The sequence below is a fragment of the Cetorhinus maximus genome, chromosome 24 (assembly GCF_964194155.1).
Source record: "Cetorhinus maximus chromosome 24, sCetMax3.hap1.1, whole genome shotgun sequence".
NCBI lineage: Eukaryota > Metazoa > Chordata > Chondrichthyes > Lamniformes > Cetorhinidae > Cetorhinus > Cetorhinus maximus.
This window is the reverse complement of record NC_135902.1, coordinates 1747173-1772423: the sequence shown is the minus strand read 5'-3', so window position 1 is coordinate 1772423 and position 25251 is coordinate 1747173. Positions and strand designations below refer to the sequence as shown.

Here is a 25251-nt window from a genome sequence, read left to right as displayed (position 1 = left end):
GGAGTTCAGAAGAATGAGGGGGGATCTCATAGAAACCTATAAAATTCTAACAGGACTAGACAGGGTAGATGCAGGAAGGATGTTCCCGATGGTGGGGGAGTCCAGAACAAGGGGTCACAGTCTGAGGATACGAGGTAGACCATTTAGGACTGAGATGAGGAGAAATTTCTTCACCCAGAGAGTGGTGAACCTGTGGAATTCGCTACCACAGAAAGTAGTTGAGACCTAAACATTGTATGTTTTCAAGAAGGAGTTAGATAAAGCTCTTGGGGCGAAAGGGATCAAAGGGTATGGGGAGAAAGCAGGAGCAGGCTATTGAGTTGGATGATCAGCCATGATCATAATGAATGGTGGAGCAGGCTTGAAGGGCCGAATGGCCTACTCCTGCTCCTAGTTTCTATGATCTAACTGAATGGCAGAACAAGCTTCAAGGGTTGAAAGGCATACTCCTGTTCTTAGGTTACTGACTGCTAATCCCATAGATACATTACATTGCTGTACTTGAATAGAATGCAGCTTTATACAAACATCTTTAATTTATCTGTTGCAGAATGATATATCACTGAAATGTTTGTAACCTCACGCACACCACTGCAGAGATTCCTGCAAAACAACATTCAGGACGCATTTTTAAGCCTTTTATGTTACATAATGGAGCAGGTGAATCCACAGCATTCCTTCAGTAGGGTCAGCCCAGTCTTTGCCATGAAAGGTGTAGATGTCTGCTGTGCTCTCGATGTCATTCTCCTTTCCTTCGCAGCATCTGTGATCAGATAACAACACTCTTGGTGATCTGTTGGAACAGAGCATTTTGCTGCAATATTCATACACAAACAAATAATGGATTCCATTCGTAATAGTGAGAAAAGGTCCAGTCAAATTCAAGCTCAAAACACAACTTTCCAATCAGAATCATAATAACAGAAGGTTTGAGGAGTTTTCTCTTCCCTCTCCTGAAATATGCTTTTGTAGCCAATAAAGTCAGATAAATCCAGAACGCAAACTATTCTGAAGCTTCATTTAGGTTTAGGTGACAGATGTCTGACTGAGATATCAGATCATGAATATGAAATTAAAATCCTTTGATAAGAGTTCTAAAATTAAATCCCCATCAGTTTCAAACCCTCCCTGATAAAATAACTTCCTTTGTTGGGTGTTAATTTTGTCAAATGAAAGTAACATTACACACTGTGGATCTGATTTGGATATTTTCTTATTAAAACAGGAGAAATGTGACTTTATCTGCCCACTTTGATACTACTCTGCACATTAAGCTTGAAGATGTTCTATTACATAATTGTATTTCAAAAATTTGTAACTAAATGTCCTTAGATCAACTTACATTTCCAATGAATCTCTTGTTTAAGACTCAATGCCTTTATTTTTGTGCAGGTTTCGAAGTGACATTGTTCAAAAGCAGAAGGACAGATTCGGAATGGTAACCACCTATAGCTCTGTGATTGGCTGAGGAGATTGTGACTGACAATAAAAACACAGGATCCTAAAATAACGGAGTTGAACTTTGTACACGTCCCTCACATAGAAATTTCTGATTTCAGCCAACATCTGAAAAGAACAAACATTCCCAGTACACCATATTCCTCCTTCACTATTTAGGATAAATAGAGACTTTAGTGAGCTCATCGAAATCACCCAGGGTTATCATTTGTGAAGGGGGCTGCAGAAGGAGTTCATTAGATTCCACGCTCACAACAGGGCAGGCAAGATAACAAAGAATATATCTCTTCCTCGCTCAGAGCATTAGAACACTCTTATTCCCTTAAAAAGAATGGACTTAACAACTAAAAGATCGGCTTAAACTCAGCATCTTGCATTATGTCCAGCAGCTCCACACAGCAGTTATACATGTGGACAACCCTGAAACTCCTTTCTCCACTTTAACAGCCTCATACCCTCACATTTCTTATCACACCTCTCCCAGGGTGCTTGGTAATAACATTCTTCAACCCTCATTCAGGAAAACTGGTACACAATGCCTGCCAAGTACCAGCACTAGAGAGGGAAGCCCACCCTTAAAACCCTCAGCCCAGGTTATCTGCTGTTGCCTGGGAATCCCTGTGAACCTGTGTGTCATCCACCTCTTTCTCCGAATCCTGATCACAAAGCGGACAATCCTTATCCATTTTTAGCTTCCACCCTCCTTCCTGCAGATTCAATCGAGCAAGAGGTGGAACAGCAGGAGGAAGATGACAAAGGTACTGAAAAGGATCTATGATGCTGTCCCTCAGGACAGCAGCACTTGGTGGCCATATTTGCATTACACCAAGTGTGGAACACCAAACTGCCCAACAGCACTCGATAAGCATGAGGATCACCTCAGGCCCATCAGCCTCCTGCAATCCTAGACCTCGAGTGACACATCAAAGAAGCACCCAGGGTCACATACATATCCCCGAAAATCTGCCAGTGGGTCCGACCCTATGAAAATCAGTGCAAAGCAACTGCAGATATTTGCAGGCAGAGTGGCAAAAATATTGCTTGTATAAAAAAAAACTTGCAAAAAATCTTAATTAAAAGGTCTCCAGGATCTTTCATTTCATTCTCACTTTTAACAGCTGACCCTGAAAACTGAGCTGTGCCTAATTTCCTCTGGGGCCGACTGTGGTCCAACTTTAAGAAATCCATAGGCCCTTCACCGCCTGACATATTCAACTGAGGCCATTGGGTATTTGGTAGAAGGATCAGGGGCAATGATTGGGAGCTCAAGGAGACCAAGGGGAGCTGTTTAAATGAGCTGACTTTCCAAACACAGTAGGTGGAATTTTACCACCTCACTGCGGAGAGGGTGATGGTAAAATCCCACTGGTGTAAAATTCTACCCAATGTTTCTCACATTGTTCCAGATCACTGAGGGTGCCAGAGAGGATGAGGAAAGTCACTCCCAAAAATCCCTTAGTCAAGCACAGCCCTGAACTGGCATGAGAGAATTTTATCTTATGTTCGGGGTCTAGATAGGGTTCTTTAGGGTTTGACTGTTGCCCTAAGAAAGCTACTTTAGGCCGTAGTTCATAAAACCATTATTATTTATTTGCAGCTCTATGTACATCTCAGTAATGCTACATGAGGTCGGACTTCTCCTTCCCTCCAGATCGCTGTTACTCGGCCATGTGTCGTCGCACCATAGTTACATCAGCATCAGGGGCTTCTGATGTTAACCCTTTACTCTACAAGAAGTGGCACTCGCCTAGTCACCTGTCTCCTCTACAGCTATGAACTGGGTATTAGACCGTTAAAGTAAAGCTGGAGGAGAGGCCAAATTAAAAGGTGGTCACATTTTTAATCCAAATCGAAAGTATTCGTAAACAAACATTAATATATTGATAAGTTACACTTGTCCCAATTCAACAAATTGAGGCACACATCACACTTAAAATTCCACCAAGCATCATTGAGTATTGTTTCCACATCACCACCAAAACTGTTAGCTTCAAATTAAAGTCAGAGATACAAGTGCGATAATTACTGTCAGTGAAATATTAGTGGACTAGGTTCATTCGACATTCCTGAAGGTTTCACAGTTCTAGGCTGGAAATATTTGAGTCAAAGGTGAGTACCAAGTGGGGGCAAACTGTTATCTCTAGATCAGGTCAGGTTAAAAAGTTGGAAGGAATGCACACATGACCCTGACCTTTGGAACACTCTGTGCAGCCAGCACAAAAATATCACAACAAAACCCTGAAGTAATCCTCAGTCTCTCGCGCACAGGGTCTCTCTCCAATTCTCCGTATGCCCACCAGCATTGCCACATTTCTTCCCACTTTAGAAGCCTCCTTAGAACTGACCTCCTCAGTCAATGATTTCAGGTATTCCTCTATCCCACATGCTGTTCATTTCATGAATGGCACTCCATACATGCAAATTGTTTTCTAGTTTAAACTGATGTATTACAGGAGGAAAATGATTTTTGAAAAGGGGAAAATCAACTACTGTAGCTCTCGAAAGGAACATTTTGTTCCAAAGAACCAATTGTCCCAATTGAGAAATTGATAATTTACACAAATTTCATCAGTGATGATAACACAATACTTCAGAACATTTTAAGACAATGTTAAAAGGTTCAAAAGGAAAGCTGAAGCACTTGGCTAATTTTTAAAAATTGCACTGTTTTAAAAATGTGATGTTGCTCTGTTTGGATTTCAAAATGTCAACCAGCCGTTTAATAGTTTCTATTTCAAGCAGCTGTACTCAGGTGGGGGTAAGACTCTATCATCAGCTCCTCTTCACACAAGAAAATACACAGAATCTGCAGAGGCATCAGGAAGGGATTAGGTCCAGTTCTATACTCATCCTGATATCCATCCATCTTGATTTGTTTAAAAGCAAATTGCACAGCCTCTTTATTTGACAGTTCTGGAACAGTAGGCTTGGCAGAATAATTCTTGAAAATCAGCAAACATCAGCCAACAGATTGACTTCACCTGCACTTATTATAACAGTTCAGCAGTGTGAATGGTTTCACTGGGTTTCAGGTATGTGTGTTGCATCGAAGGAGATAACTTTTCTGGCAATCTTAAAGGGCTTTTTGGGAGTCCGCAGAGTTCTGGTCCCTCCCTTGTAAGAAGAATAAAAAAACAAGAGAAAAGGTGCAGGTAGATTCAGTAGGACCTTATCAGGTTTGCAGAGTTACAGTTATGAAGAAAAACTCGAGAACTTTCTTCATATGGGACCAGAAAAAGTTAAGAAATTACCCGATAAAATGAATCAATTAGTCCACTGGTTAACAGAATGCAAACGAGATAGCACAAACTTATAATAATCACAGAAAGAATGAAGGGAGAGGATAGGAAAAGTTGAGAACTCTTTCAGCAAACTGTTACTGAAGCAGATTCCAGAGTCTGTGCATTGCTCTCCCCCATACATGTTCATCTGTTCTCTTACAGCCTACTCAAAGCAGATTCAGAAAGCCCTAGCCATCTACACTTGTATTTATTTTTCACATTGGTCTTTAATGGGGATGATAGAACATGGCGATAAGAATGAATAATTGGAATCCTCCAGTGGAGCCGGGTTTTTTTTAGAAACTGATAGACACGTTCGTAGAGAAGCTAAATATTGAGAAGTCTCAGCTCCTTTCACCACACATGTTGCCTAACCTGCTGTGTGCGGCTTCCAGCATTTTCTGTTTTTACTGGACTGACTCTGCAAAGCCATTGGCGGGAGATACTAGTAGCCAAGAAAAAAAAGTCCCTCACCTGCTGTCACTGAATGGAAACGAGGCAGTTTATATCTGCAAGGCTTGTCCACTTTGTGGGATCAGCACATCAGCAGTCAATGACAATTTAGGAAAGTGTCGTCAGTGACATGTCCAGGAGAATATTCACCGATTGTCTGAATGATTTAACAGCAACTATGGTTCTGAATTTACAACATTCATTGTGTTGGGGGAAGAAATGAGTAGATTGCAATTTAAAATCTGGAAAATCGAGGCAATGGTTCAGAATTTTAAAATGCAGATTTAGACTTTGCAGATTCCTGCCTGAACGCGTCCATATTTCTACCTGCATCAATAAGTACTCTAACTTGGAGCAAAGTCTATCATCCAAGGCTGGGCAGGCTTCACAGTTCTGCCGGAAGGATTGATCAGACAATTCAAACACAAATAAAACTCAACAATCCCCAGTTAATTGTCCTGTCATACCAAAAGTGTGTAAATTAAGTTATTTTACACTGTGGCACTGCTGCCAACACTTAAGTTGTTGGTCCCACTCAATTGAAGGCACTAACTAAGATATACTCTCCTTTTTTATATGAGTTTGGGATGTGAGGAGACCCAATTGTTTGCTGGTAACTGGGGTAGGATTTCCACCTTAGATACAATAAGGAACCTGCATGCATATCATGTGGTTTACCCGGCTCCCCAATGCCTGTCCCCCATTAACAAGGCACAAGCCAGGAGTGTGATTGAACAGTCTCCATTTGCCTACATGAGTGTACCTTCAACAACACTCAAGAAGCTCAACACCGTCCAGGGCAAAGCATTCCCCTTGTCTAGCACAACATCCACCAGCTTAAACATTCACCTTCACCACCAACATGCCTGCAGTGGACCATCAACAAGCTGCTGTATCACATCTTCTGAAGGCTTATTCAACACTACATCCCAGACCTGTCATCTCGACTACCTAGAATGACAAGGGCAGCAGGCACATGTGTCTTGGAAGTGCTGGCAGTCACACATCTGGTTTTCTCCTGACAGCTAAGGTAAAAGGCAGTTCCATTGGAGGACGCAGGGGCAGACAATGTGGATGAGAGGGCGAGTGCATGTGAGTAGCCCCAACAGGAGATAAAGTGAGAGGGCGTTGGCTTCAGAAGGCAGCTTGTGCCTTATGGTGATGCCCCGATGGGAAGCCAGGGCACTGCATCAATGTTCCTTCCTGGGTTTAAACCCTCAACTCCACTCTTAGGTCACCCTCAAGAATGAAAGAGTCGACCAACTCTCCTCATGATTGTGCTCAAAGAGTAACTCTGTGCCACAAAAGCTCCCTGGTATCTGACTCCAGTAGCATGGTGGTGTTGGAGCATTTGGGAGGGAGGTGGAGGATGTATTTGCCTTTCCAACGAGACTGGTCAGAAGGCAGACATGGGATAGCGAGTCAGTAAAGACTGAAATGTGGTTTACTGAAATGAAGCAGCTGATGATGGAGCAGAGGGGAGGGTATGGGCTCCCCAGTGTCTATCAAGGACACAGTGAACAACCTGGCTGGTTTGGTCTCAGTACCTGCTCCATGATCCGCACATCACTGGACAGGGAGCAGCTGCGGACCAGAAGCCCATCCAGCAGTTGACTCACCAGCTGACTGCTGTCTTGGGACATCCGGAAAGGGGACAATGAAGTAAACACCAGGACTCCCAAGGGAAGTTCAGGCCTTCATTGACAGACTGAATGTCATTATAAGTGAGGCTTTCCATCTGTCAATGAGACCATTGCTGCTGCCGTTATTCCACCAATCACAGTGGTTGGTGAGATTGTGGGTGAGATCCACACTGGTGGGTTGGCTTGTAGGGTCCCCATGGCTGATGCTTCCACCTCCTAAGTGTGACAGCACTATCTTGAACCCTAACCTTTCAGCAGCAGAGACATTGCTAGCTGTTTGCGCGCTGTGACTGCTCCTCGGGCGAGGTCCCCCAATTTGTTGTGATCCCGGACGAAATACCCCAAATTGTTAACCTCCCGAACGGGGCCCCACTTTTGTGATACTCCCGGGAGAGGAGGAATGAGCTGGCTCCCTTTCTTTATTCCAGCCCCTCGGTTGGTCGCAACAAGGTTAATTTAAAAAGGATCCCTTCCCTCGTGGACACTTTTACCCAGTCTAAATATATTTATGTTTTAGAAGGAGCTAATTTAACTGGGCTTTCTTGAGTCAAAGAAAGAGTAAGTTTATTAGTTACTAAAAAGCCGACAAAAAAATAATAAAAACTAAACATGCATACACACAGATCAAAAATAAGAAGTTCAGCCCAAAAATAAAAAGTTAAAAAAGATATACTAATCAGTCTTTGGCTTGCCTGTGAGGAGTAGATGGCAAAACATTGTGGCTGTTAAATTGGGTGATTCCAGTAGAACTGACTCTGGCAGTTGAGCAGTTGGTTTGGAGACACTTGGTTCTGCAGGTTTGCTGAAAGAGTTGTGGGCGAGATCTTCCTTTTTAACTGTGGCTTTGCTGATTTGTCTCCAGCCAGAGAGAGAGATGAGAAAGGCTTTTACCTACAAGCTGCAGGGATACCTAGTTGATGTTCTCCTGCTGTGACCTTCACAGCACATACTATCACACCAGAACTAGAACACAGAGATCAGGTTTTCAGCTGGCTTTTTAACCCCTTTTCTTGTGTATTCCTGGATAGGGAAAATAAACAAATCTTTCACCCAGAATCTGCTTTCTTTCAACTCAGAACATTTCCACATTCTGAGATATAACTCAACAGGAGATGGTTTCTGCTGAGATGTGGTAATCAGTCTCCATTGTCTCCACAACCACAGGAGATTAAAGTTCAATCTTTTGCATTGCATCTCACCCTTCCAAGTGTCTGAAGTAGGCCTTGACACCTTTTTAGGTGCAACGTTCCAGAGCCTCTCTGGGCTAGTCAGTCAAGTTGTGTAGATGAGGGTAGTGCAGTTGATGTAGTTTACATGGACTTCAGTAAGGCTGTTGACAAGGTCTCACATGGGAGAATGGTCAAGAAGGTAAGAGCCCATGGGATCCAGGGCAATTTGGCAAATTGGATCCAAAATTAGCTTAGTGGCAGGAGGCAGAGGGTGATGGTCGAAGGTTGTTTTTGCGATTGGAAGCCTGTGACGAGTGGTAAACCACAGGGATCGGTGCTGGGACCCTGGCTGTTTGTAGTGTACATTAATGATTTCAACCTGAATATAGGAGGTATGATTAGTAAGTTCGCGGATGACACGAAAATTGGTGGTGTCGTAAATAGTGAGGGAGAAAGCCTTAGATTACAGGACAATATAGATGGGCTGGTAAGATGGGCAGAGCAGTGGCAAATGGAATTTAACCCTGAGAAGTGTGAGGTGATGCATTTTTGGAGGACTAACATGGCAAGGGAATACACAATGAATGGTAGGACCCTAGGAAGTACAGAGGATCAGAGGGATCAGGGTGTATATGTCCATAGATCCCTGAAGGCAGCAGCACAGGTAGATAAGGTGGTTAAGAAGGCATATGGGATACTTGCCTTTATTAGCTGAGGCATAGAATATAAGAGCATGGAGGTTATGCTGGAGCTGTATAAAATGTTAGTTGGGCCACAGCTGGAGTACTGTGTGCAGTTCTGGTCAGCACACTATAGGAAGGATGTGATTGTACTGGATGCAGAGGAGATTCACCAGGATGTTGCCTGGGCTGGAGCGTTTCAGTTATGAAGAGAGATTGGATAGGCTGGGGTTGTTTTCCTTAGAGCAGAGAAGGCTGAGGGGGGACCTGATAGGAGGTATACAAAATTATGATAAGGTAGATAGGAAGAAACTTTTCCTCTTAGTGGAGGTGTCAATAATCAGGGGGCATAGATTTAAGGTAAGTGGCAGGAGGTTTAAAGGGGATTTCAGGAAAAGATGTTTCACCCAGAGGGTGGTTGGAATCTGGAACACACTGCCTGAGGGGGTGGTAGAGGCAGGAACCCTCACAATATTTAAGAAGTATTTAGATGAGCACTTGAAATGCCACAGCATACAGGGCCATGGGCCAAGTGCTGGAAAATGGGAGTGGAATAGATTGGTGCTTGATGGCTGGCACAGACACAATGGGTCGAAGGGCCTGTTTCTGTGCTGTATATCTCTATGACTCTTGAGTATAGTCCACATAGGAATTTTCCAGATCTCAGCCAGCTTTTGCTTGTATGTCCTTTTTAAAAAACACATGTCTTCCTCAAAAAGTTCAATATGCCCGTAAGTAACTCGGGCTGTGATCCACTGTCATGACATGTGACAGGCTGAATGTAGAAGTCCACGTCCTCAATCCTGGGGTCCAGGCAGAAGCATCTCGGCTCCAGACTGCAAAAGTCAGCAAGTCTCGGGTTACCATTGATCAGCCCTTCAATCTTGCACCATACCGACCATAATATGATAGAATTTCTCATTACATTTGAATGTGACATAGTTCATTCTGAAACTAGGGTCTTAAATCTGAAGAAAGGAAATGGTGAAGGTTTGAGGGGCAGGTTGGCTATGGTGGATGGGAAAATACATTGAAGGATTTGACTAGTCGACAGGCAATGGTTAGTATTTATAGAAATACCACAGTCTAAAACAGATATACATTCCTCTAAGGCACAAACACGCAAAGGGAAAGAAGTGGTTAATGAAAGAAGTTAAAGATTGCATTAAATCAAAAGAAGTGGTTTATAAGGATGCCAGAAAAAGTGATAAAGCTGAGGATTGGGAGCAGTTTAGAACCCAGCAAAGGAGGACCAAGAAACTGATTCAGAAAGGGAAAAGAGAATATGAATGTAAACTAGTGAGGAACATAAAGATGGACTGTAAAAGCTTCTTTAGGTATGTAAAATGGAAAAGATTAGCTCGGACAAATGTGGGCCCATTGCAGGCAGGGACAGGAGAATTTATACTGGAGAATAAGGAAATGGCGGAGAAGTTAAACACATTTGTGTCTGTCTTCACAGAAGAAGGTACAGGAAATCTCCCAGAAATACTAGGTGACCAAGGGACTTGTGAAACTGAGGAACTAAAAGAAATGAGTATTAGTAAAGAGGTAGCACTTTAAAAATTAACTGGATCGAAGGCAGATAAATCCCCTGGACCAGATGAGCTTCATCCCAGAGTGTTGAAGGAGGTGGCTATAGAGATAATGGATACATTGGTGATTATGTTTCAAAACTCTATACATTTTGGAAAGGTTCCTGCGGACTGGAAAGTAGCAAATGTATTATTTACTGTATTCACTATTTAAGAAGGGAGGAAGAGGGAGAATGGAGAACTACAGACATAAATAAAAACAAAAAGCTAAAAGCTACTGCAGATGCTGGAAATCCAAAACAAAAACAGAATTACCTGGAAAAACTCAGCAGGTCTGGCAGCATCGGTGGAGAAGAAATCAGTTAACGTTTCGAGTCTTCACGACCCTTCGGCAGAACTGAAGTATAGTTAGGAGAAAAGTGAAATATAAGCTGGTCTAAGGTGGGGGGGCGGGGGGAGAGAGAAGTTGAGGGTGGGGTGTTTGTAGGGACAAGCAAGCAGTGATAGGAGCAGATAATCAAAAGATGTCACAGACAAAAGGATCAAAGAGGTGTTGAAGGTGGTGATATTGTCTAAGAAAAGTGCTAATTAAGAATGGAAGGCAGGACACTCAAGGTACAGCTCTAGTGGGGGTGGGGTGGAAAGACTGACAAAGCTTTAGTTTTAGATTTAAAAATAATGGAAATAGGTGGGAAAAGAAGAATCTATATAAATTATTGAAAAAAAAGGGGAGGGGGGAGAAACGGGGTGGGGATGGGGGGAGGGGGAGTTTAAGATCTAAAGTTGTTGAATTCAATATTCAGCCCGGAAGGCTGTAAAGTGCCTAGTCGGAAGATGAGGTGCTGTTCCTCCAGTTTGCGTTGGGCTTCACTGGAACAATGCAGCAAGCCAAGGACAGACATGTGGGCAAGAGAGCAGGGTGGAGTGTTAAAATGGCAAGCGACAGGGAGGTTTGGATCTTTCTTGCGGACAGACCGCAGGTGTTCTGCAAAGCGGTCGCCAGTTTGCGTTTGGTCTCTCCAATGTAGAGGAGACCGCATTGGGAGCAACGAATGCAGTAGACTAAGTTAGGGGAAATGCAAGTGAAATGCTGCTTCACTTGAAAGGAGTGTTTGGGCCCTTGGACGGTGAGGAGAGAGGAAGTGAAGGGGCAGGTGTTGCATCTTCTGCGTGGGCATGGGGAGGTGCCATAGGTGGGGGTTGAGGAGTAGGGGGTGATGGAGGAGTGGACCAGGGTGTCCTGGGGGGAACGATCCCTACGGAATGCCGTCAGGGGGGGTGAAGGGAAGATGTGTTTGGTGATGGCATCATGCTGGAGTTGGCGGAAATGGCGGAGGATGATCCTTTGAATGCGGAGGCTGGTGGGGTGATAAGTGAGGACAAGGGGGACCCTATCATGTTTCTAGGAAGGAGGAGAAGGCGTGAGGGAGGATGCGCGGGATATGGGCCGGACACGGTTGAGGGCCCTGTCAACGACCGTGGATGGTAAACCTCGGTTAAGGAAGAAGGAGGACATGTCAGAGGAACTGTTTTTGAAGGTAGCGTCATCAGAACAGATGCGACGGAGGCGAAGGAACTGAGAGAATGGGATGGAGTCCTTACAGGAAGCGGGGTGTGAGGAGCTGTAGTCGAGGTAGCTGTGGGAGTCGGTAGGCTTGTAATGGATATTGGTGGACAGTCTATCATCAGAAATTAAGACAGAGAGGTCAAGGAAGGGAAGGGAAGTGTCAGAGATGGACCATGTGAAAATGATGGAGGGGTGGAGATTGGAAGCAAAATTAATAAATTTTTCCAGGTCCCGACGAGAGCATGAAGCAGCACCGAAGTAATCATCGATGTACCGGAGAAAGAGTTGTGGGAGGGGGCCGGAGTAGGACTGGAACAAGGAATGTTCCACATACCCCATAAAGAGACAGGCATAGCTGGGGCCCATGCGGGTACCCATAGCCACACCTTTTATTTGGAGGAAGTGAGAGGAGTTAAAGGAGAAATTGTTCAGTGTGAGAACAAGTTCAGCCAGATGGAGGAGAGTAGTGGTGGATGGGGATTGTTCGGGCCTCTGTTCAAGGAAGAAGCTAAGGGCCCTCAGACCATCCTGGTGGGGGATGGAGGTGTAGAGGGATTGGACATCCATGGTGAAGAGGAATCGGTTGGGGCCAGGGAACTGGAAATTGTTGATGTGACGTAAGGTGTCAGAGGAATCACGGATGTAGGTGGGAAGGGACTGGACAAGGGGAGAGAGAAGGGAGTCAAGATAACGAGAAATGAGTTCCGTGGGGCAGGAACAGGCTGACATGATCGGTCTGCCAGGACAGTTCTGTTTGTGGATTTTGGGTAGGAGGTAGAAGCGGGCCGTCCGAGGTTGGGCGACTATCAAGTTGGAAGCTGTGGGAGGAAGATCTCCAGAGGAGATGAGGTCAGTGACAGTCCTGGAAACAATGGCTTGATGTTCTGTGGTGGGGTCATGGTCCAGGGAGAGGTAGGAGGAAGTGTCTGCGAGTTGACGCTCAGCCTCCGCGAGGTAGAGGTCAATGCGCCAGACAACGACAGCACCACCCTTGTCAGCGGGTTTGATGACAATGTTGGGGTTGGACCTGAGAGAACGGAGTGCAGTGAGTTCAGAGAGAGACAGATTAGAGTGGGTGAGAGGAGCAGAGAAATTGAGATGGCTAATGTCACGCCGACAGTTCTCAATGAAAAGATCAAGAGAGGGTAAGAATCCAGAGGGAGGGGTCCAGGTGGAGGGAGAATATTGGAGGTGGGTAAAAGGATCCGTTGAACGGGGAGAGGACTCCTGCCCAAAGAAGTGAGCACGGAGACGAAGATGGCGGAAAAAGAGTTCAGCATCATGCCGAGCCCAAAATTCATTGAGATGAGGGCGTAAGGGTATGAAACTAAGTCCTTTGCTGAGCACTGAACGTTCAGCATCGGAGAGGGGAAGGTCAGGGGGTATAGTGAATACGCGGCTGGGGCTGGGATTGGAAGATGGGGTGGGGACGGAGGGACAAGCAGGGGTGGAGGGTCCCAGATGGGTGTTGGTGTCGATGAGTTGTTGGAGCTTGCGTTCCTTAGTACTTGAGAGAAAGAGAAAAAGTTTCTTGTTGAGGCGACGGATGAGGCGAAGAATAAAATGAAACTGGGGGCACACGCAGCTTTGAGAAAGGGTGCGGCGGTGCTGCTGGAGGGAAAGGTCGAGTGTGTTCATATGGCAGCGCATGGCACTGAGTGTGGATCTCAGAATGAGACGGGAACAGCAGTCCAAGAAACGTTTTAAGTCCCGGAGATACCTGTAATCCTGAGTGGGTTCGAAACAAGAGGGATGGAATTTCAGTTGAAATCCACGTGGGGTGAGTCGGAGATGGAGACAGTCACTGAGAAAGGAGATATGGCTGTGAAAGCGGGTTTTAGTAAACACCTTGTCAAACACCAGGAGAGAAATGGAAAGCAATGAAGGTGAGCAGGGCAGAAGAGACAGGCGGAAATCCTGTCGGAGAAAAGAACCATAATTCTTCAGAGAGGGCATTTCTTGAAGAGAGGTGGGAGTCAATTAAACACAGAGATAAAAACAAAAAGCTAAAAGCTACTGCGGATGCTGGAAATCCAAAACAAAAACAGAATTACCTGGAAAAACTACAGACATGTTAGTTTGACATCAGTAGGAGGGAAAATGTTAGAATCTTTTATAAAGGGTGTGGTAACTGGACATTTAGAAAAGAATGGTAAAATTGGGCAGAGTTAACATGGATTTATGAAAGGGAAATCAGGTTTGACAAACTTGTTGGAACTTTTTGAGGATGTTGCTTGTGTCATAGATAAAGGAGAACCAGTGGATGTGCTGTATTTGGATTTTCAGAAAGCTTTTGATAAGGTCCCACAGGAGGTTAGTAAATAAAATTAGAGCGTATGGGATTGGGAGAAATATACTGATAAAGATGGAAAATTGATTAACAGACAAAGCGGAGAATAGGAATAAACAGATCATTCTCAGGGTGGCAGGCTGTTACTAGTGGGGTACCACAGGATCAGTGCTAGGTCCACAGCTGTTGATTTGAATGTGGGGACCAATTGTAATATTTACGAATTTGCTGATGACGCTAAACTGGGTGGGAATGTAAGTTGTGAGGAGGATGCAAAAAAGCTTCAAGAGGACTTAGATAGGCTAAGTGAATGGGGTAGAACATGGCAGATGGAGTAATAATATGAATAAGTGTGAAGTTATTCACTTTGGCAGCAAAAACCAAAAGGCAGAATATTTCTTCAATGGAGAGAGGTTGGGAAGTGTGGGTGTCCAAAGGAACCTGGGTATCCTTGTTCCTGAGTCACTGAAAGCCAGCATGCAGGTGCAGCAAGCAATTAGGAAGGTAAATGGTATGTTGGCCTTCATTGCAAGAGGATTTAAGTACAGGAGTAAAGATGTCTTGCTGCAGTTGTATAAAGCCTTGGGGAGACTGCACCTGGAGTATTGGACACAGTTTTGGTCTCCTTATCTAAGGAAGGATATACTTGCCATAGAGGGAGCTCAATGGAAGTTCACAAATTAATCCCTGGGAAGGCAGGATTGTTTTATGAGGAGAGATTAGGGAGACTGGGTCTGTATTCCCTAGAGTTTCAAAGAATGAGGGGTGACCTCATTGAAACTTATAAAATTCTTACAGGGCATGACAGGGTGGATTTAGATAAGATGATTCCCCTGGATTGAGAGTCAAAAACCAGGGGACATCATCTCACAATAAGTCTAGGGCCATTTAGCCCTGAGATGAGGAGGAATTTCTTCACTCAGTGGGTGGTGAATCTTTGGAATTCTCTACCCCAGAGGGCTGTGGAAGCTCAATCATTGAGCACGTTCAAGACAGAAATCGATAGATTTCTGGAGACCAATGACATCAAAGGATATTGAAATAGTGCAGGAAAGTGGCATTGAGGGAGGTGATCAATCATGATCAAACTGAATGGTGGAGCAAGCTCGATGGGCCGAATGGCCTACTCCTGTTCTTATGTTCATACTGTAGGACAGACCAGCCACAGCAGGGGCCAGCAGGTAGAGGCTTGTCTCAGCATAGTGGTCAAGCATAGTGCCTCAAAAGAGTAGGGGGATTTTAATTTTCCCTTCCTCTACCACCTCCACATCCTCCTCCTCATGTCCAAAGGAGGAGGTGACAGGATGATGATTGCACATTTACTAATTATTTGTTTGGACTTTTTCAAAGTTTTCACAATAATATTTTGCACTTTCCTAAAGTAAAACATCTGTAATGTCTTAATATTTCCACATTTGTTGATGAAAATATTTATGACGACACTCCTCCCATCACCCATTAACAAAACGATCTTGTGATGAACCTGTCTGAGATAGAATTCAGCAATCACCAACCATGGAACTCCCAATTATCCAGGCCTGCCCTACCAATGGCTACACAGACAATCCACCTTCACTCAGTGAAGCTGTGGAACAAATTAGTTAGTCATTATCTGGAGGAAAACTGTTTTTCTAAAAACCCTGTTGTGCCAAAACCGTTAAGAAACCAACTCATTGAAGACAAAAGAATGTTTAATTTTTGTCACGAGTTCCACATGGGGAGCTTTTAATTCACGAGAGCGTTGTGAAGAATGCTTGTAATTGCTGTGTGAGTGATCCTATTCCATACAGCTACAGATTCCTTCTGTCCTTGCATTAGAGCAATCCCTTTGTCCTAACATTCGCAGTTTTCATATATTGGTGTGCTTGTCATGATGCAAAATAGCAGGGTTCAAGCCCACTAACAAACAAACCTAACTCACTCTGTAATCTCAACCAGCCCTACAACCCTCTCGAGATACCTGTGCTCCTGTTTCATGGCCCCTTGTGCATCATCAATAATGAACATACCACCATGGTGGGCTTGCCTTCAGTTACCTGGGGCCCAAGCCCTGGAATACCCTCTCTACACCTCTCTGCCTCTCTACCTCACACCCCTCCTTTAAGACACTCCTTAAAACCTACCTTTTTGACCAAGCTTTTGATCACCTGACCTAGTCTCACTTTATGTGGCTCGGTGTCATACTTTGTTTTAAAATGCTCCTGTGAAGCACTTTCAACTTTTGTTACATTAAAAGGTGCTGCATAAATAAGTTTTGTTTTAACAATAAATGTCTTAGTGTCACTGTTTGCAACTAACAGCATTGGTAATATTTTACCCTCTGACTTTGACGTTGTACATCAGGCTGAACAGTTGCATCACATGGATTGTCTCAATTGCAACACAGATACAGTTCAGTAATCAAACTTAATAGTGGTCAGTTCTTCTGACTAGTTTTATTCCAACACTTCTGCATGAGTCATATCTGATGGAAGTCAGGCACGCCCTGCCTCAGATTTCTACCCCATGCAAAAACTCTGGCTTCACATAGAACCAGAAGGATAGCCTCCTCTGTAGCAGGAATTGGACATTTTAAAGAACTAGATTTTAACTATTGTGTGACTGACTCACAGACTGAGTTGTGTGGTTCGCTGCACGTGTTAAACCCTCTCTCTGCTGCAGCTTCCTTGCAATTTTCAGCAGCTTGGAAACCAACCCGAGCTTTCGCAAGGTATTGCAGGGGTGGAGGGATGTGGCAATGGTGGACAGGAGAAGCTTGGCCAGCACCAACCAACATCATTCCTGCAGAGTCAGAGGAGAATTGTCACCTCCAAAGGAGTTTTCACTTTCCTATTGTTGATCTTTGGCCACAAAATTAAATCAAACTGGGTGACTTGTTCCCAGCGTTTACTCTGCTAAAATGGCGATTGGGATCTTGCCTGTGTCATTGACTCTAAGGTACATGTCAAAAGGACCTGATCCTTGAAAGAGACAGGCATTCCAGCCAATCAGGATGGAGATGGCTGATCAGAATCAGGGACAGGTGGTAAGTTTTCGCTTGTGACATTCAGCATTCTGTTTCTGTACCACCGAAACCTGGGAAAGTCTCCCTCAATATTTCCAATCTTTACTCCGTCAACTTCAGTTCTGGTTCTGGCACAGGGATTTAAGTACAGGGGTAAAGATGTCTTGCTGCTGTTGTATAGAGTCTTGGGGAGACCTCACCTGGTGCATTGTGTACAATTTTGATCCCCTTTTCTAAGGAAGGATATTCTTGCCATAGAGGGAGTTCAACGGAAGTTTACCAGATTCATCGCTGGGAAGGCGGGATTGTCTTTTGATTTCTTTCTGCTTTTACCCCATTCAAATCATTTGTTTCTTGCATCTTGCTGTTTGACTCGTTTGTAAATCAAAAATCTGTCTAAGGTCATGGGGGGCAGACAGGAAAGTGGAGTTAAGGCCACAATCAGGTCAGCCATGATCTTATTGAATGACAGAGCAGCCTTATGGGCCAAATAGCCTACTCTTCTCCTGTTTCTTATTTACTTATGTTATCTTTTTAATGCCGAACAGCTTGCTTCACAATTATCTTGGGGTAACCATTAAGTGGCATATTGGAAGATCAAAGCCATTGTTTTCAGCCCCTACAATATTTATTCTTTTCCCATTTCCAGCTCCTCAAGCACTCTGAACAAAACTGAAAACCGTTAGTGTCCAGTTCTACCCTCAGGTAAGCTAAACCCCACATCCTGTCCAAGACCACTTTCCATGGCACATTCACCTACCTAGCATTAAACCCCTTAGCTCCTAATGCACCCTAACCCCACTAAAATCCTTACTCAGGTTTTTGTTAAGTCAACTTTTCCCCAGAGTCTTCCTTGCCAACCTCCAATCCTTCATTAGACATTAAACCAAGACCACATCTGGCTGCTTGGGTGATGTAAAAGATCCCATGGCACTATTTCAAAGAAGAATGGGGGATTTACCCTTGTGTCCTGGCCAATATCTAACCCTCAATCAACATCGTTAAAAATGATCCGGACATTATCACATTGCTGTTTGTGGGAGCTTACTGTGCGCAAACTGGCAACCACGTTTCCTACATTACAACAACCACACTTCAGAAGTATTTCATTTGCTAATAAGTGCTTTTGAGGCATCTGGTGGTTGTGAAAAGCGCTATCTAAATGCAAGTCTTTCTTCCTCTCTTTCTACAAACACAACTTGGCCGAAGTCAGCAGCCCATGCCTCATCCCACACGAGTTCCTGTTTACTGATTACCCTTGTCTCCAGTGACCCATGTTGGTTCCCTACAATGAATTGATTGTGCAATCCTCATCTTCATCTTTAATATCTCCGTGGACTCGCTTCATGTTCTCTCATCAAACTCCTTCGACCTTATTCCAGGATTGCTTCCAACTCTGGTTCCCATCACCCCCACCACTTCTCATAGATGTTTAAAGCCACTTCAGCCCCACTCTCTGAAATTCTTCCAGTAAAACCCCTCCACTTCTCTCTCACCTTTAAAGCCCCTTCTCAAAACCCAGGGTTGAATTTGTGATGTTGTCACTGGGAAGTTATTCCTGAAATTATGCTCGGGGCACTCAATTTGGGATGTGAATTTACACCTAAATTTCCTGCCAATCTCAACAGCATACAGCAGGACATAAACTTTTCCCACAAACAAGTGGAAACCAGCACAATGTCAGGAAGTGCAGAACTCAGGCCGTATGTTCCTTCTTTAACTGCACAAATTTCAGTTTCAAACTATTTTACCATCATTCATGCACATTTGGCACAGCATGTTTAAAACATTTAATTATGGAAGAATTTGAATTTTTAATATGATTCATACAAAAGCTATAAAAACTGCATTCAAAGAAACAGAAAATACAGTGCTGGTTCCATAGAGGATATAAATATACAAACATCACTTTAATAAAAAAAAGATAAAACACATTCCCTACTGCGACAAATTCTGGGCATAATTTTACACCCTTGCAAACTCGTACGACTGCAGTAAGTTTGCCTGGATCGCTCTTTCACTTGGGGTAGAGCCATTATGACGAGCCAAGAGGCATTTGGAGGTAGTGATCAATTGATGCATGTACAGTATTTGATGCAACAAACTTCTGCCCAAATGAACTGGGGCCAAAAACAAAGGTTTGATGCTGGGGATGGTGGGGGGCGTAAAAACAGGGAAATTACAGATTTGGAGAGGACGTTTCTTCTTCCGCATTAGCAGAAATTTACAGAGGTGACAACTAGGAAAGGAATCAGCGTCTTGACAATCAAACACCTACTTGTCTTTTTCGAGCTGGCCTTTGATAATTTCGCCTGCAGGAAATCCGCCATTTCTTTATCTTCCTCTCTTTCTCTGTGGTAAAAGTAATAAAGTTCAGTGATCACTATTTACCAAACATCATGTAGCTGATTAATTCTAAGCAACTGCAACCTTATCAAAGCAAAATACTGTGAATGCTGGAAATCTGAAATAAAAATCTGAAGGAGAGTCACACGGACTCGAAATGTTAACTCCCTTTTCCACTCCACAGATGCTGCCAGACCTGAGTTTTTCCAGCATTTTCTGCTTTTATTGCAACTTTATCAACCCATATTTGATAATTCAAGTCGCAAACCCTTTAGGCTGTGTCAACATTTATCTGCAAGGCTTGTTTAATTGAAGTGCTGTACCTCAACCGTTCAAATTCAACATCATCCACAAGGAAATCTCTCGTCTCCACCAGCTTGTGGATCCGTTTCAATAATTCTTCTTCTTTCTGTTTATCTTCATTCGATTTGTCCTTATCTAGATTTATAAATGAGAGTGCCTATTAGGTCAGTATTTATAGAGAAAGATTTTATTTAACCTATCTACCGGTGACACGAAGCTTTTCCAGAAGTAACAGTATCTTACAGGCCAGTAATGGCTCAGTTTTGATCCCTGGTCTGCATAGAATGAACAGATCTGTAGTGGCAGTAGGAGTGCTCCAATTAACACTGCCCTTAGGTTAGGAAGGGGAAAATCAGCTGTGGCTCAGTTGGTAAACTCTGGTCTCTGAATCAGAGAGTTGCTGGTTCAAACCCCATTCCAGAGACTCAAGCCCAAAAATATAGGCTGGCGTGCAGAACTGAGGGGTTGCTACATTGTCAGAAGGGCTGTCTTTAGGATGAGACGTTAAACCAAGGCCCTGACAGGTGGATGTCAAAAGCCCACAGAACCATTCTGAAGAGGAGCAGGGGTATTATCCTCAAGTGCCTTGGTCAATATTAATCCTTCAATAAACATCACAAAGACAGTTACAAACATTCGTTTGATAGCACAAAACTTAAATGTTGCTGAAACAAGAGACATGTTGATGAAGCTTTTCATCTTGCACTCATCAGGACAAACACAAGAATGCCAAATTTCAAACAATCACAACAATTTATACCACAGGAGAAAAGGATGTGGATTGGTTGGCAAGTCAACTCTATCTCTACACTGACTGCTGAGGTAGCCTGCACTACTCTCGTATTGGTTACCACAGATCATGTGATCTTTCCTAAAATGTATTGTTCTTAAAAGGTACATTACACACTAAATAAAACCATAATTACTAAAATAATGGAATCAGAACAAGTTCTAAATTACGATAACTAATCCTGTTACTTCTGTTAAAGTGCCTTTGAAAATAGGGTCAGGCAATGTTGTGCTGCAGCCTGACAGTGCTCACTCTCGAGATTCACACACAAGGATTCCTCTAGGAATATTCCACAGTATCCAGGAATTAAATAAAGGTTCCAGCTCCTACACAGTACTGTGGAGTAACTCAAGAGAGAAATCATAGGACATGTAAAAAGTGTCTTTTTTAGATTTTCTTTGAACACATTGGTAATAAAAATATTGGAGACAGAAAACAAAAGACCTGTTTGACTGGCAGGGAGGTCCGAGGTCAGCACCCATGTGGTGAAAGCTCTGGGAATATGTCCTTTCAGAATTGGCAACCCTATCTTGGCATCTTGCGTGAGGTAGGATGCAGCAGCAGTTCTGGGGCTGCGCACAGCACGGAGGCAAAAAGGGAGAAAGCAAACATTTGAGAGCAAAAACTAAAGGTTCCCAAATCTCTCACACAACCTTTCGTTCTTGGTATAAGCCACTTACACAAACGGTCAAAACTCTAGCTTATGCACATGAATGCATGTTGCTGGACAGTCCGAATACATTGCATGCAAACAGAATGGACCATTTCTCCTGAGAAAGGGTGTTGACAAATAACTTGGGTCTCCACTTCTAATCACAATCAAGTGATAGTTGCTGGATGTGGGTGGATGTGGGTGAATGTGGGGGGTGGGGGGAGGGGTGTCCCAGGGGACAATATCCAGGGCAGCTCTGACATCATCTATGGATAAAAAAGGCCTCCAGTGAAGAATGGTCACCTGCTCTAAATATCACTCGTGGAGCCACAATAATCAATGGTTCCATGAGACAAGACGGGGCTGGGGGGGTGGGAAACAGGTGGGTAGAGAGAGAAATTGGAAGGAAAAATTACATTCATGAAACCAAATTAAGGATGAATAAATATTTTGCTCCTTTCGATAGTGTTAACAAGACTAGGCTATTACTGAATTCATTTTCTCTAGTGATCTGGTCATCATTGTTAACATATTTCAAATAAAAAAAATATTTGAGGAGACTGGGAAATATTTGGGATTATAACCGGCCCAGTCTGATTGGATGGGAGTCCCTGATGTGCATCAAGGTTCTATGTGAATTGAGTTTGGACCATCTCAGCTCAGTTCCTGAAACCTCACAAAGTTATTCATAAATTCAAGGCCAGGCAATCTTGCAAGATGGTTAGTGTGGGATTTGGAACACAGATCACCCGACTGGACGGGACATATTTTTGTAAATATCCTGAATGTAATTTAGCTGATGAGTTAGTAAATGGTAAAATTATTTTGTATGTTAATAGGTTATTAACCTATTTCAATAAAATTGTTTAATCATTTTGGTAAAATACCAGTAAGAATTTTTCACAAACTCATTAACCAGGATGTTGAAAATAAAGCTCAGATTGATTCCCAAATCATTGCTGGACTAGAGTAAATAGTTATCCTGCAACCAACATATGTATTATCTGATCTGGGAGGACTTGATACTGATTCAATAAGCTCAATATGGAAAAATCTTTCTATTCTGCATTGATAAACATGAAGAAATATCCTAAAAGAGAAATCATTTTTCTCCGCTCAAACAGAAAGGCCGAAAGGGTATATTTTTGAAAAAGGTGTACAAGTGCTTCTAGCTTCCAAATTAAAAATGCAAAATGTAAACTTTATTTTTGGCTGCTGTAAAGAAACACACGGCAGATGGATTACAATGTGGGGCAGATGGATTATAATAGAGGGAAGTGTCAAATTATCCATGTTGAAAGATTTAAAAAATCAGAATATTTATAAAGGATGAGAGAATGAGGGAAAATTGGCAGAGGGACCTGGTGCCCTTTCTCACAAATTACAGAAAGTTAACATATAGACACAACAAGCAATTATGAAATCAAATTGTAAATTAACTTTTCTTACAAAGGGATTGGAATTTAAGAGTAAAGGTTATATAGGGCTTAGTGAGACCACAGCTGGAGTATTCTGTACTGTTTTGGTTTCCAGCCTAAGGAAGTATATACATGTCTCAGAAGGAGTGCAACCAAATTTTACAAGACTGATTCCTGAGTTTTGGGATTGTCCTGTGGGGAAGTTGAGTAGACTAAGCCTATATTCCTGTTACAATCCCAGCTGAGATTACCCCTGAACAAGCCTGATCCCAGAGTGGAACCCAGCTTGATAGATCCTAACTTTTATTTGTTTGCTTAGGTACGTGGAGAGTGGCTACTGAACAGAGTCACAGGGGTCAGCTGATGAACTTCTAACAAAAGAATAAAACATTTATTCAACAAGAAAAAGGTAAACTACATTACAATACGCCTTCACCCACAACTATATTTTTACAGATAAATACAGATTTGTAAGGATAACACAAGTTACAAAAGCTATCTTATACTTTAATGTTCACAGTAAGTACACAGTCCATGTAAAACAATAGGCACCTTGTGGTCAGACACACCACACTCTGAAACCAAGTGACAGATGCCACCTCAACCAGATGCTATGGATCTCTCCTCAACTCCCCCCAGACACTTGTTACACCGTCAGCCAATCAGTCTCATTGAACTCTGTCTTTCACATGAGGGTTTCCAACCTCCATTCTCCAAGAACTCGCTTTAGAAACTTCTCCCAAATAAACACTTTCTCTCCCGCGCCTTCCGCAAGGGTTCACCTCCAGGGTTTCAAACCCTCCTTGATGTTCCTCTTCCCTGGGTCACCACATGCATTCAAACTGTCTTCCTCACACGCTCTCTCACCAACTCAGCCATCAACAGTATCACTGCTTCACATGCCCATAGCAAAGAGTTACAGACCTTCTGTTGTCTCTTTGGACCTTCTTGCCTCTTGCAAGATGTTCTCACTTTAAATCTGCTTTCTGCAGCTTTTGTCTCTTTAAATCCGAAGCTTGGAGCCTTTCCCTCTGCCCCTCAGTCTTAACTTCACTGAATAGGACCTTTTTCCAGGTTGCTGTCCTTCCTTTGACTAGAAGGTCAAACTTTCTCCTGTTCCACTCCCTGGATTTTTGGGGTCTTTCTTTTAGCTTGGAACTAGCTATCTGTCCCCTTTGCTCCAGTCTCTCCTGGCAGCTACTTTCAAAACCAACTGAACTCAAACAGCTTCCAAAATCAAACCGTTTCTACTCTTGTGTGTGTGTGTCTGTGGGAGGGACCTGCCATTCTGGACACCTGTTGTTAGGCAACAGCGCTGTTTTTTCTACTCTTATTGTTTAACTTAGCTGCAACAGTCCTAAAAGACTCATTAGAAGTGCAGGCATCTTTTAAAGTGAACCTAAAACTCAATTTGACCTTTTCTTAACACACAAATACAGAAATACAAGTAAAACTTAAACATTAAAGCTAAAACTCAGTTCTAATACCCACAAATACCAATATAACTTACTTAAACTGCCTCTATTTCCTAACAATTCCTAAGAATTTAGATGAATGAGGGGTGATCTCATTGAAGCATATAAAATTCTCAGGAGACTTGACAGGATAGATTCTGGGAGGATGCTTTTCCTGGAGCCAAGAACAAAGGGTCACAGAAATAAGGGGTCAGCCATTTAGGACTGAGATGAAGGGAAATGTCTTCACTGAGTGGGTGATGAATTTTTGGAATTCTCTACCCCAGAGAGCTCAAGTTGTTGAGTAAATTGAAGATAAACATTGATAAATTTTTGGATATTAAGGGAACCAAGAGATATGGGGCTAATAAGGGAAGATGAATTTGAGGTATAAGATTAGCTATGATCTTATTGAATGGTGGAACAGATTCAAAGGGCTGAATGGCCTAATCCTGGTCCTGTTTCTTATATTTTAAGGTTCTAATTGTTTTTCTTGTCTGTTTCATTTACCTTGAGTACAGAGTTTTACATTTATAGGCCATTTGTAACCAAGGCCTGAATTTTCACCAGGCCAGAGAGCCTCTCCCATCATGGTGGAAATGGCCAAAAATCCTTAGTCCCGCCCTCAAAAATGCCACTCCCTATTTTTGCGGGGGGCAGGCCAGGGTTCGCACATCCGTGGTTTATGGAGGCAGCTGGCCATTTAAATCATCAGCTACCTCCACTCGACACTGATCTTTTGCATCCCTGTAGCGTGAAGCCTGGGCCAGGATATTGAGGTCGGCAAGCGGGGGCGGGGCCCGCTCGCCGATGTGTAAAATGACGCGGGATAACTCGGGCGGAACTCCCGACATCACCCTGTGTCATCTCCATTTTCAGGTCGGTGGGGGCGCAGCCGAATCAGTTGTGCGCCCACCGACCTGTCAACGGTCAACTGAGGCCATTTGAAAAGTAATTGAACTCGTTAAAGGACCTGCCCATCCAGTCCGGGAACCCTGGCGGGCTTCAGTAAAAGCATGGAACCTCATCCGGTGGGGGGGGCGGTGAGGTTTCATGTAGGTTTTTAAAAATTTAATAAATGTTTGATTAAAAGTGATGGACATGTCCCAACTCATGTGAGTGTCACATGAGGGGACATGTCAGGGAAATTTTAACTTTGTGCATTGACCATTTTTGAATTTGGCGCCCATCTCCCCGAGGCAGCATTT

General features: G+C 43.3%; 1 protein-coding gene across 1 annotated transcript in view; it reads right to left on the bottom strand.

Moving 5' to 3' along the window:
* Positions 1–514: 514 nt before the first annotated feature.
* LOC144699611 (bMERB domain-containing protein 1-like) overlaps positions 515–25251 on the bottom strand; it is a 69283-nt gene continuing 44546 nt past the window's right edge. Inside the window, exons 4-6 of the mRNA XM_078570676.1 lie at positions 19750–19864; positions 19359–19432; positions 515–763 (exon numbers count right to left, since the gene is read on the bottom strand). Coding sequence (XP_078426802.1) covers positions 645–763; positions 19359–19432; positions 19750–19864 — 308 coding nt within the window. The 3' untranslated portion in view covers positions 515–644. The remainder of the gene's footprint in view (positions 764–19358; positions 19433–19749; positions 19865–25251) is intronic.